Source organism: Equus asinus, chromosome 7 (assembly GCF_041296235.1).
Source record: "Equus asinus isolate D_3611 breed Donkey chromosome 7, EquAss-T2T_v2, whole genome shotgun sequence".
Lineage (NCBI taxonomy): Eukaryota > Metazoa > Chordata > Mammalia > Perissodactyla > Equidae > Equus > Equus asinus.
Window position 1 is genome coordinate 76,739,756 of NC_091796.1, and position 13,999 is coordinate 76,753,754.

Consider the following 13,999-nt stretch of genomic DNA (forward strand, 5'->3'; position numbering starts at 1 on the left):
TTACACCAGTGAGTGTTCACATTGCTAGCGACTTAAACTTTCTGTTTGTTTTTACAGTTTGTTTGAGATTGCCGTAGTGACTTAAACTTTCTGTTTGTTTTTTACAGTTGGAGATTGCCGTCATGACTTAAACTTTATTTTTTACAGTTTGTTCGAGTTGGGATTCTTTCTGTCTGCAATAAGGTCTATATTGATTGATATCTCAAGTCCTTTATAGGTCTCTCTGATGCAGGCTTGGTGAGCTGAGGAGTTGAAAGATTTCTTGGACTCTCAATGTCTGGCAGTGGTGCTCTTTTATTTAGAGAATAGTATGGAATAGCATGGGGACAGGACCCATGGGCAGTAAAGAGCTGCTGCTCAGGAACAGGACCCATGAGCAGTCAGAGCTGCTGCAAACATGGGTTGAGGGTAGGGCTAAATTTAAGGCATAGGTATGTGAGTTATCTCTTTACAAGACAAAGGAAAGAGTATGTAAAAAAGTCGTTAAAATGGTATCAGTGCAGGTGGGGTCTGGTTATTGGGTGGTCCTATAACTTTAGATAAGAATCAGCCCAGATTAAGTCAGGACGTCCTATGCTTCCTGGAGGATGTTGGTGGTAGGGGGAGTCAGCTACATGAGGTTACCAGACAAGCACAATAAACAAGACTTAAGTTCTTGCCGTCCCCATTAAGAGTTTCTAGAGATAAGGTCATCCCCCCTTCCTCCTGGAGCAGAGAGGGAGACACCCCCACAGATGGAGACTTCCTTCACAAATGCAAATGTCTCTCATCAAAGTGCAAGCAAATTCCACTCCTCAGAGCCTCCTTCCCATCTGCAGTTTTTAAAAGTAACCAGCCCCAAATAATCCTCATCACCTCCTCTGTTTTTTCCTTCTTTCTTGCAGTTTATTTGTAGAAGAAACTAGGTAATTTGTCTGTAGAATCTCTGTCTGGATTTTGCAGATCGCATCCCCACTGGCATCCTATAACACGTTCTTTTGTTCTCTGTATTTCTTGTAAACTGGTTATTGGATCTAGATCCTGGTCAGATTCAGGTTCAGTTTTTTTTCCCCCGGCAATTCTTCACAGGTGGCAGTGTACACTTCCATCAGAAGTGATGTTATCAGTCATTGACTATTACCTAGAATTGACCCATTAACTTGTTTCCATGTATTTTCAACAGAATAGTCTCTAACAGCCCAGAGCCACCATATCCAAAACTGAGCTCCTCTCCTCTCCACTCCCTTCCCGTGTCTTTCTCCTCTCTGGCTGTAGCAGAGCCAGCAAGCTGGAGGGCAGACTCTGTCTCTCTCCTCCACACCCCTTCTAAGTATTGCTGGAATCTGTTGGTCCTCTCCCACTGCCTTGTCTGGACAGCCCCCTGGAGAGCTGCTCTTCTCTAGGCCAGTCCATTTTCCACAGGCCACTGGAGCACTAAACTCAGATTGCTGATCTGATTTGTCACTTCCTGATTTGAAAACCTTAGTAGCTCCCTCCTGCGTTTCCAATTTGGACCCTGCCCCCTCCTCCTGCCTCCTCTCTCCACAGTCCTCCCTGATGAACCCTGGGCTCAGGAATTGTGAATTGTTCTGTAAGGCTGAAGGTATTATGTGCTGCTTCCGTTTGGTAAGGCTCTCCCCTTTCCTCTTAATCCTGGCTGAAACCTTCAAGATTCAGATACTGCCTCTTCCAGTAAGTCCTCCCTGCTCTTCCTGGGTCTGAGCCAGCACCTTCCTCTGTTCTGACCACACCCTGTGCAGAGCTGCATCACAGCAGTTAGCACTGCACTGCACGTTCCCTGCCAGTCTTCTCAGCAGGCTGTGAGCTCCTTGAAGGCAGCAGCTTACCTTATCTTTCTATCCCAAGGATTTAGCAGAGTGCCAGGCACACAGGAAGCACAGTCAACTTTTGTTGAAGGAATAAAAGGAGCAGAGCATCCTAGCTTTCTCTTGTAACTTCATTCATGTCGTGACCTGTGCCATTTTCCTAGATCACTATTTCTTTTCTCTAAAAATGATTTGTTCTTCAGAAGCCATCTGTTTTCCCAGATTTTTAAGAAAGTATGACTCAAAGAATAATGCCATATATCGAATTGTTTAACTCTTACAAGCTGTTTGGCTGCCAGTTGATGAATTTATTCAAGCTAAATGTTAGTAGGTGGTAATAGCCAGTACTGCCTGCCTTGTGAAACATTTTGAACCTGTTTTTGAACCAGGACCTGAATAGCTGATGATGACTGCTTCAAGCAAGGCCGACCTCTAGTTATTTCAGACAGATGGTGCATTACTCCTTTAGTATCCAAAATAGCACAGAGGCCCAGCACCTAAGGGATTATTGTGATCGGTTTAAATAATTTAATCGTTGAGTAAATGTACTTGTCACTCTCTATTAATGACCAAACTCTCTTGGTAGGGAGGGTGTATTGTTACAATAGGTGTGGTAATGCTCAGATTTGAAGAGAAGACTGAGAATCTTCCGGGCTCCCTCCCCCACCCCAAGAGGCCAGAACCACAGAATACGAACAAGAGCAGAAAACACCTTCAGTGCCACCCAAGAATTGAGTCACAGCAGGGCATGGCATTGTGGTTAGGGCTTTCAGAGAACTGGCATTCCAAGATTTCATTGGCCTCGCCTTTATACTCTTTTATAGGGAATGTAGAAAATTCGAGCTGTGTGTGGAAGCTGGACTCCAGGAGGCATTTCAGTGAGAAATCACTGGGCCGGTGTGTGTTTGCTGCTTCTCACCACAAACTGTTTTTGTCAAAATGTCATAGTCCTATTACAAACAGGTTTTGAGAAGTCTTAGGTTACACAACACCATGAGTTTCAAGGAAAAGAAAAAGGGCAGGGTGGGGAGAAAAACCACAAAGATACCTCATCCATTTGAACTAATGTGTAGTCCTTACCATGTGTAGGCTTTTCCTCGTTACCTCATTTAATTCTCCTAACAACTATGTGAGGTACAACAAGCTTAGAAGCTAAACTTGGTTGGAGATCTTGACTCTCTTAGGAAGTGAGGGGCCAGAGGTCAGGGATTCTTTCCTTTGCACCTACAGTGGCACTTGACCCACTGCGGCCATCTTGTGGGCACTTGGCCCAGAGTGGTACGGAATTCAGTCTGTCTGCTTTGAGGTTCCTTGGGCACACTCCCCAGGATGCCAGCCCAGGGTCTGGGGCAGGGGCTATGCATCAGGACTCTTATCTGGCAAAGCTGTGGTCACTAGCCTGATGTGTCTCCCTCTGAATCCTTTCTGGAACAAAGTAGAGTGTCAAGAATTTAAAACAGAAAAAAAAAAAATCACACATTCTGAAGAGCAGAACTTTCTCCCCAGGGACTGTCGCGCTCTCTCTTCCTGTGGTCAGATATTGGAATAGCTTGAAGCTTTGTCAGCATGTTAATGATAGATCTTTTTTCAGAGAAGCTCAACTGTCTTGTTCAGAATGAGGGAGAATGGTTATGTTGCAGTGACTTATGAAGCCAGAGGAACCCTCCTACCTCCACCCATGCCTGTGCTGGAACCAGGCCGCTAGGGTGCAGTCAGCTGACAGCCTGTCTGAGAAAGTCTGAGCTGGCTCAGAATGATCTGGAGGTGCTTAGAGTGGGGTTCATTACTATGCCTATCTTCAGATGATGATACTCTCTGTTCTTGGGAAAGAAGGACAGGACAGATGTGGCTGAAGAAACAGCAAGAAACATAAATGGTGTTGCAAGTCATCTCAGTCACATGTCTTGAGCCAAATTTTCAAGTCTGTTTTGTATTTGGATTTTCTTACTCAAGGATCACATTCATGCAAAGGCATCTATTAATACCATGTATCATTTGAGCTTGAGGTTAACTGTGGTATGTTAGATGGACATGTCTGAAATGGCTGGCCTGGACGCCCAGGGTTACTTTCTGTCCTCGAGCCCCCTGTGCCACAACTCTTCCTGCCCGTCTTCCTCCGCCGTGGTCTTCACTGCCTCTACGGACACCTTCCTGTTGCGGAAGCAGCAGGACAATGGGCGGTGCGGGCAGATGTTGAGAGCACTGGTTGGAGCAGTTTTCTCAAGACTCTGAAGAAGTGAACTAGAACAGATATATGTACTTTGTGATAGGATTTCTTAATGCACCAAACTTACTTTGGAGACTGGTAGAAGGAAGCAAAGAGCTGGGGGCTGGCCCAGGGGCACAGCGGTTAAGTTCGCTTGCTCCGTTTTGGCAGCTCAGGGTTCGCAGGTTCAGATCCAGGGTGTGGACATACGCACCACTCATCAAGCCATGCTGTGGCAGTGTCCCACATATAACACAGAGGAAGATGGGCACAGATGTTAACTCAGGGGCAATCTTTCTTAGCAAAAAGAGGAGGATTGGCAGCAGATGTTAGCTCAGGGCTAATCTTCCTTAAAAAAAAAAAAAAAAAGCAAAGAGCTGATTTCTAGATACCTCAGCACAGATGGTTCTTGAGGTTATACAGCTTCTGGGAGTGAAATGCACTAAATAAAATTCAGACCTCTGCATTTTATTGGTGGTAACCAAATGAGTCCGTCTGAAATAAGTCTCTTCAAAGGTGATTACCCAAATCACATTTTAAGCACAGGAGAAAAATTCGCTTACTTCAAATGGTCTGGATTAACTGTCTTTTCCTAGTTTAGACCTCCAGTAACACTGCAACTTTGTTTTCAATAAGCTGGTTGTCCACGTACAACTTCAAGGTTCTAAGAATTAGCAGGTCTATTTCTTTAAAAGACTGGGAATTCACCTTGCATGGGGCTAAATCTGCCATGTACAATATTTGAGTTTGTAACTTTATTTTTATTTTTATTTTTTTTGAGGAAGATTAGCGCTGAGCTGACATCTGATGCCAATCCTCCTCTTTTTGCTGAGGAAGACTGGCCCTGAGCTCACATCCTTGCCCATCTTCCTATACTTCATATGTGGGACGCCTACCACAGCATGGCTTGACAAGCGGTGCCATGTCCTCACGGGGGATCCGAACTGGTGAACCTGGGGCTGCTGAAGTGGAATGTGCCAATTTAACCGCTGCGCCACTGGGCCGGCCCCTGAGTCTGTAATTTCAAAAGCTGTTAGTATTAACATCCTCTCAGCACCAAATGAGATCTCAGAGTCTTTGTTTTTCTTCAGGTTTCACTGACTTGTTATTCCTGATGGACTGGAAACATTCCATTCTCTTCAGGGACAGTTTGAAACAACTGAACACAAATAGGCCCTTCGCTTTCCTAATCTATTATTCTGCCACTGGGTTACCTGTGGCTCAGTAGACTCTCCCATGTGTCAGCCCACTTGGAAACCCATCTCTCTCGACTTGCTGCGAGCCTTGGGAGAAGCCCGTCAGTGGTAGTCAGAGCAGTAGGGACAATGGGGTACCTTTATGCTATTGAAAAATGCCCGCTCACTCACAGGATGTCTTATCTGAGTCTCTCACCAAAGGGTGATTCAGGCTTTCTCTAAAAAGCTGGAGCTATGTAACTTTGCTGAATTTCTCCCTCCAGAGTATGTGGATAATGAGCAGAGGATGTGAGGATTAGCAGCTATCATCTGTAAAGCATCTAGCATGATGTGGTGTGTGGAGGAAGACAATTTTGTTTCTTTTCCTTCTTTCTTGTCACTGGCTTCTTTCAGGGATTCGCTAGTAATCAGGGCCCTGAAATAGAAGTGCTGTTTACAGATATTGCTAACGTCAGGTAGGGGTGTTTTGATATGCTGATGGAGTCAGGATAGGTTTATGAAGGCCAAAGGTAACACCTGGACCTAAAAGGTCAGGGTAGTATTCAGTGTATTTTTATTACCAGCACTGGGGGAAGAGGCAATGAGGCTGTGCCGGTATATACAGAGCTTTACTTTTTCCCGCTGCAAGTGAAAAAACGAGAGCCCTTTCAAATTCTAAATCTATTTGTCATGAGAGCTTCCTTGAAGTTTCAGGTTCATTTTCTCCTACAACACCTTGTTTTTTTTTTGTTTTTTTGAGGAAGATTAGCCCTGAGCTAACTGCTGCCAATACTCCTCTTTTTGCTGAGGAAGACTGGCCCTGAGCTAACACCTGTGCCTATCTTCCTCTACTTTATATGTGAGATGCCTACCACAGCATGGCTTGACAAGCAGTGCCACATCCGCACCCGGGATCCAAACCAGCGAACCCTGGGTCGCCGAAGTGGAACGTGCACACTTAACCGCTGTGCCACCAGGCCAGCCCCTACAACGCCTTCTTAAAAGAGAAGAAAGAGCAGTAGTGAGACATTGTGTCATCTGACCTAGACTTGCAGATGAGTAGACCTGAAGCACAAAATGTGCGAGAAAGGGCCAGCTCCCTCAAGCATGGCAGGAAGCTCTTCCTTCCATCTTACAATATTTGCTCTTTTCACTATTACTCTAAGATCCTTTAAAAATTAGATTATTTCTTATGCCTTTTGAACTAAAAGAATTTGCCATAGCACTCTGATACAAGAACAGCTTCATTATTACTCAGTTCATCTTGCTCTTACGAAAAATGGACTTCCCATCAGCCTCCCCACTCCTCAGAAACCCTGGCCTGTGGGTTACAATTCATGTTCTCTACAACCTTATATTGCATTGCTCCAGTATGCAGACTTCTCATTTCCATTAAATTGCTCAACTGTTTCCAAACACGGCGTGTACATTTCTTCTTTCAGGCTCTTGTTCACTCTTTAGAAACCAATCCTAACCTCTGCTCCACTAGTCTTTTGGGTGCAACGACGCTATCGGTACAGTAGGCACTAGAAGAGAAGGCTCCTAGGAGGCTACATCAGGATGGCCTAGTACATGTGCTGATTCAGCTCTGTAATGAAGTAGAATAGTTAGGATTATCAATAGTTAGGATCAGCAACATGAGCTTTAGTATTTTGAGTCCTTAATCATGTAAAGATTATGGCAGTAGATTTTACAAGTACTCATTGTGGCAGAGATGGCTAGCTGTCCACGAGAATCCATTCTGATCCTCTTCTGGACGTAGGTTAGACCTGCATTTGCTGGCCTGTGCCATGTGAGCAGGAGCAATGCCTTCTACACCAGGGCCTTTAAAAGAGAGGTGTGTCTTCTCACTGCTTTCTTCCTTTCCCACTGCCTTGAACCTGAGGACACCTAACCTCAGCCACACAGATGGCAAAGCCCTAGGTGTGACAGAGCCACAAGCCAGAAGGAGCCCCATCTCTGAATCACTGCATGAAAGAAAGTCTCCCACTGACCTAGAATATCCACCCTGGATGTTAAATGAACAAGAAAGCAACTTACTATGTTGGAGTCATTGTTTTGAGGAGAGTGTGTTACAGCAGTTAGCCTACTCTAACTAGCAACCTTATTTAAAGGAATATTATGGATTATGTTTATGCATAAAGGTCTGCAAGGACAGTCAAGCCTGGGGAGTAGGATAGGGGACTTTCACCATTAGACACGTCCTTATCAATTTTACAAAAAATTGCTATTGCCAGTAAGGAAAGAGAAGAGCAACAACAAACGATAGCAAAACAGTGCTGGTACAAACTTGTTGTAGGAGTCATTCCTTGTCTACCCCAATCCTCACTGAATTTTCTTCCAGTCCTTTAGCACTCGTTGACCCTACTCCTTACCTGGCATTTATTGTGGAAATTAAAGAGCAGAGTGGGAGTCTGGGCCCACTCATGCAGTGCCTCTCAACATATTAATGATCCCTTCAGGGGGTCTGGCCCTCAGCTTTGTGGATGCAGGGACAGAAGTCTTGATGTGTGCAGAGCTTATCAGGCTTTCAGACCCAGAAACTCATGCTAACCATGATGTATAAACCAAAATGCTCATGCATAATTATGGTGAGCAAGTCCTGCCAGCATCCACTGTCAGGAAGCCCTCTTCCTGGTATGAGGGCAATTGGGAAACTAAGTGAATAACCAGATGGCTGTTTGGTGAGCAAGGAATCAGAGCAAATGGAGTTGGATAATCTTAGGAGAACCCACCATCTAGAATGTGAATTAATCTGGTGATCCACTCCACACATTTAATGACCAAAAGCCTTTTATGAAATTCACTCTCCTCCTTGGAGAGTGTTACTGTAAGACTGCCAAATTCTCGTTAGGTTCCTTTTGGGGCTTTCTGCAGCTTTCTCTGATAAGTAAATAATAGTGAGCCAGCTAGTGTTTTCCATCACACTATCTGAGTCTAAATCCTAGATTCCATGATTGGACTTGAGTGTTCTGCAAGTTCTGTCACTTATCCACTGGGTTGATCACTTTAACTCCCATGTATTTCTTACTGGTCATGTGAGGCTTAAATGAGTTAGTTTTCAGAAGTTAGTTAGTATTAAAATTATTTAAGTAGATTATAAACCTTTTCTCATTATACACCTAATATTATAAAACACTACACATGCCCTGGTGTCTTATACCTAGTAAGAACTAAATGGTTGATGTAGTTTAAGGAGATGCTGAGATAAACATGGATAAAGAAGTAGAAACATCCTTGGGGCCAGCCCTGTGGCCGAGTGGTTAAGTTCGTGCACTCCACTTCGGCGGCCCAGGGTTTCACCCGTTCAGATCCTGGGCGTGGACATGGCACCACTTGTCAAGCCGTGCTGAGGCGGTGTCCCACATGCCACAACTAGAAGGGCCCACAACTAAAAATACGCAACTATGTACTGGGGGGCTTTGGGAAAAAAAGGAAAAATAAAATCTTTCAAAAAAAAAAAAAAGTAGAAACATCCAAGTGTAGACACTGCCATCAAAATCAAGATTGTTGCCAACAATGGAAAACCTGATATTGACTTGAAAGTTAAAGCTTCATTTCTTTTAAATCTAAAGAGTCCTCCCATATTTTGAGATTTGGTAAAAGTGCATAATGACTTTACTCATGGCTTTTTTCTTTTTTAAAAAAAGATTTTTATAGATGTTTTCTTTGATTATGTTTTCCTCTTGGTTCCCAGAGTCTTTGACCTACTATCATATTATTATTCTCTTCAATGCTTCCCCCTTTCTTCTTCTTTAGCTCTCCAGATCTTTGGTTCTGGGCCTTTTAAATGATTATTTTTTAAAATGCAATGACCAGAAGATACATACAGAATTCTAGCTGCAGACGCATCTTACCTTTAGTTGAGAATGGCATAAGGTTTTCTGTTTTGCTTCCAACATCCCTTTTGGTGTGGTGATCCCTAGGTTGGCCTTATGTTCCAGGTCATTGTTGGGCTTATGTTTCAGGCTGTCGCTTCTCATATTTACATTCTCTCAGTCTGGCTTTGGGTTGAGTTTGGATTCCAGAGGTAAAGCTCAAAACCGTACAACTGAAATCCAAGATGGGTCCATGCTGGTCTTTGTCCAAATCTTTCACACAAATCTCTGCGAATATATGTCTCTGCTGTGACCACGTCCCCCTCCCCCCAGTCTGAGAAGCAGAGCCTTAAGGATACAATCTATGGTAACACTCTGTTCTCTGATAGTTCAGATCCCTTCTTGATAGAGTTGGATTATTTAGTTCTCACCCTAAATGTAGCATCCCACAAACTTATTGATATAAGTGGTTAAGATTGAAAGACTGGTACTTACTCTAAAGATAAAAATTACCGTGTAATAACTAGTGTCATAATTCGCTGGAATATGTGAAACCTAGGTGGGAAAATATTACAGGTCACTGTCAGAATACATCACTATTTTTTTAAGAAGTTTGTGCCTTTATTGGTCAGACAGGCTACTTGAGGGGGATGAAATGGGAGGAGTGGGTGGCTCCGATGCGGTGCTGGCCGAGCTTCATGGGCTTGTAGCTGATGGAGAACTCGCCCAGGTAGTGGCTGATCATCTCGGGCTTGATTTCGACCTGGGTGAAAATCTTGTGGCTGTAGATGCCCACCATCTTGGGCAGCACGAGCCTATGGGCAGGATGATCCTGTCTGGCAGCCGCGCAGTCACCACCTCTGGCTTTTCCGTGGGCGGTGCCTCCTGGTTGGCTCTGCGCAGTTGTCTGGGGTGCTGCGCAGCTGCGTCACCACGTCACTGCATCAGTGGTCGAGGTGCGCGCCCGTAGGTGAACGTGAGGATGGTCTGCTGCTGCTTTTGCTCCGCTGCCGCCATCTTGTCAGTTCTTGGGAAAGGACTCACGAGTTCTTAGAGTGTCAGAATCGAGGGATTTTCTGGCAGACAAACTGCATAGTCAAGAATACATAATTTTGGGGCAGATGGCCTGGGTTTGGATGCTGAGTCTGGCACTTGGCTGAGTGTGACTTTGGGACCTTGCTTCAGCTTCCCCATCTATGGAACGGCGTGTTTTAGTTGCCTAGTAGGATTGTTGTGAATCTTAAATAAGAATTTGTGTTCAGGAGTTAGAACAGTGCCTGGGACCTTGTAAGTAATAGATGTTAGATATTTCTCTTACTCTTAGGATGCTTTAGGTCCTCAAATTGGCCTTTTATTAAAAAAAAGTTTATAACAGGAAAATTTCTCTGTACATATTTTTGTCCTCAATTACTAGTATTTTTCTTTAAATCCTGTTGGTTCCTCTTGGAACCACTCTATAACTGTGATATCTGAGGTCTAATTGCTACCAATTTTGTGATTGTTAGGTTAAGTCAATTAACATTTCTGGGCTTTGCTTTCCAAAACCCAACTTCTTTATCTGCAAAATAGTGTTCCTAACGGGATCTGCCCCACAGGACTGCTGGGAGGACTGGGATACTCCTGCCACAGTCATGTGACATTTTGAATTTTACTGTGACAAAACGTGTATGATGTAAACTTTGCCACAAGTTATTTGCGACCCAGACCAGTGAGAGTTGGAATAACATATAAACTAGTCTTGTCATCCCCCATTTGTTTCCAGGTTGTCACCTAAAAGACTTTGGCGATTTGAGTTTTACTCCTGTCCCCAAAGATGATCTCTACAACAACCTGATAGTGAATCCTCGCTCAGTGGGCCTTGCCAACCAGGAACTGGCTGAGGTGGTTAGTAAAGCCGTGTCAGGTGGCTACAGCTGTGTCACAGTGGGAGGGGACCACAGGTAAGCTGGGAGCCGAGGGGTGGTGGGGGGCTGGATTGCATGGTGCTTTGGGCTAATCAGGTCGCTTCATTATTGTCTGTTTCCTCACTTAGAAAAATGCCCTTCAGAATTTTCAGGGTATGATGTGCATGCTCACATTTTAATGTCCCAGATCACGAGTCACTGGAGGCATCTGTAGTTTTCTTTGTAGGGCACATTGTGTAGTATGACAGGTTCAGAGGTAGACTAGTGAAAGTTTTTAGACAGTGTGTTTCATGCTTCTTCTCTTAGAAAGCTTTCTTGAGAAACTGTCTTATGACTTTCATTTGGCTATTTGGGAGAATTGGAAAAATCCATCAATAGGCTGCATTTGGGCTTTTTTTTTTTTTCCTTCGCATTTCTGCTAATAGGTTTGTTAGACACTCCCCATTTGGCATATACATTCTTTCCCTCCACAGTATTGACCCTAAGTGACTAACATGATAGATCCTTCTAGTGAATCAGCATGTACTTTATTGAGCACTGTCTGATGTGTTCTCAAGTAGTGTTAGGGACTGTGGGAAACTTGTAATCTATTAGGACTAAATGATGTAAATACACATAGAATGAAAAAATACTGAGTTCTGCAGAATGTCACAGAAGGAAGAGATCAGTCTGGGCTAGAGTATCAGATTTCACAGGGGAAGTGTGATTTGAGCTAAGTAATGAAGGTTTTTGGTAGAAAGAAATGGCATTGAAGTACTAGGAGTATTAAGCACTCCTACATGTTCTCAGTTAACCCTCATAATAATGCAGAGAAGCAGAAACAGTTTTATCTGATTTACTGCTGGAAACACTGAGGGACAGAGGTTAGATAACTTACCTAGGGTTTAGAGCCAGGAAGTAGCAGAGCTCAGATTCAAATCCAATGAGACATGTATAGGCAGTTAATTTTTCTTTTGCAATCTAGTCTGGCAACTTTCCCTGAGGTGCCCAGAGCTTTTCAGATCACTTAGCAGAAGTTAAATCTTTGTTACAACTGAAAGGCAGGTAGATTCCTCATTAGGAATAAGATTGTAGTTAGAATAAGAAAGTAGTCCCTGGTTCTCTACTGAGATTCAAATAAATCAACCAGAGGATGGCGTCCTCCTGCCTCTTAGCTCAGTGCTCTCTCTCTCAAAGTTCATTTATATTGTCTTCTTTCTGGTTGTCTCAGACTTTGGGAACCACTTATCAATGTGATTAGCATAGTCCTTGGTTTTTCTTTTGTCTGTAGCTATCTATATTACAATCCTGTCACTGCTGTGTTTCCTGTTCAGTGCTAAAACCTAGGCTATCTGTAAGATTCTAGAAAGAAAGGATGAGTGTATAACCTGAACAGCTGTTGAACATTTTAAAGGTGAGGCATTCTGCTCCTTTTACATATAACAGCATGCCTATTGCCTTAACTGTCAAACCAACTCTGGCTTAAACAGGCCAAGATTATCATCCGTATCTTATAGAAGAGGAAATTGAAGTCTAGAGAAATTAGATGACTTGTCCTAGATCACACAGTTCTTCCTGGAAAAAACCTCAGTATTCTCACTTTCCACTGCTTTTAGCACTAGACCATACTATCTCTCAAAAAGGCCCAATGTGGGGCATAGAGCTTAAAATGCTGTCTCATGCTATATGGCCAAGAAGATGGCTGTAGTTAGTTCCTAAGATGCTTGGGCTGCATTTCCCGTCTATGTAAATTCTTCGGTTACTGGGAAGCCGGGCAGCTTTTCAACCGTGATTTCATCAGCTATATTCCTACAGTTGAGACAGGATAGTTGGCTAATGTAAGCAGAGACCAAGGACAAGGGAAGGCAAAAACCAGAGAAACACAATAATAGTTGAATGCCATGCTAAAGTATATAAGATAACATGCAAATAAACTTGTCTTTTATTCAGGGATCTAAATGAGGTCTTTCTTTGGGTCGCCCTGTTAATGTCTTTAACAACTTCTGACTTTTTGTTTTAGAGGTATCAATCTTTCTAAAAAGCTATAATGCTAATTTTTATCCTTAAAAAGTTAATAAAACTGATTCTTTGAAAGTAATCATTAGATCTCCCCGGTCTCCCTTAAGAGATATTAAACACTATTTGTGAGTTGTTAAATACAGACTACATCATTTAACAGAATTTCATTCATTGAACAAATATTTGGGGTCCTTTTCTGGGCCAGGGCTAATGGATCAAGTTATAGGGATTGGGGGCAGCAATGCCATATGTCACACTACAGGGATAATGAGTGGTCAGTGTTGAATCTTTTGAGGCTTCCATTTCTCCCTAACTCACTCAAGGTTAATCTTTGGAAACTACAGCCCCAGGAACTCTGTCTCATCCCAATCCAGCCTCAGTCTGGGGCCTTGACTTCGCCCTGAGGACAAAGTGTGAGCTGCCTTGGCTGAGGATATTTATTGGTGATGTCTGCCAAACAGAGGGCCTTAAAGATTATTGTATTTGTTCTTTGTAGCCTGGCAATTGGTACCATTAGTGGCCACGCCCGGCACTGCCCAGACCTTTGTGTGATCTGGGTTGATGCCCATGCTGACATCAATACACCGCTCACCACTTCATCTGGAAATCTCCACGGGCAGCCAGTTTCATTCCTCCTCAGAGAACTACAGGAGGAGGTCAGTGGGCCGAAATGCAAAGAAAGTTGAATGGCTTGCAGGGGTTATCCTGGAGCTTTGAGGGTCTAGTTCAGTAAGATTTCTGTGAAGGACGGGTTGACAGTGGTGACAGAAATGTTTACCACCCCTTCATTTGTTCATCAAACATTATTATGGGCCAGGCAGTCTGTTAGATGCTAGGGTTGGTTATAAAGATAACTAGGACATGGTCCCTACTCCCAGGAGGTGGGGCGAGTCATGATCTTGTAAGAAAGGAAAGTAGTAGTGGGTATTAACTCTAGTGGTTGATCTACCCATATCCTGAGGACTTCTTGGTTAGAGGCTCCCAGGCTTCACTCTCAGACCTGCTGGTCTAGAAGACAAGTAAAACCAGGCTTACCTCTAGGTGATATTTTCGTACGTTGTTCTGAAGATACAGAGTCCATGTTAGGCACAGA

The 13,999-nt window shown here is 43.6% G+C and overlaps 1 protein-coding gene across 1 annotated transcript in view; it reads left to right on the forward strand.

The window, feature by feature from the left end:
• ARG2 (arginase 2) overlaps positions 1 to 13,999 on the forward strand; it is a 34,488-nt gene that overhangs the window by 12,126 nt on the left and 8,363 nt on the right. The window contains exons 3-4 of the mRNA XM_014862421.3: positions 10,767 to 10,944; positions 13,403 to 13,562. Of these exons, the coding sequence (XP_014717907.2) occupies positions 10,767 to 10,944; positions 13,403 to 13,562 (338 nt within the window). The remainder of the gene's footprint in view (positions 1 to 10,766; positions 10,945 to 13,402; positions 13,563 to 13,999) is intronic.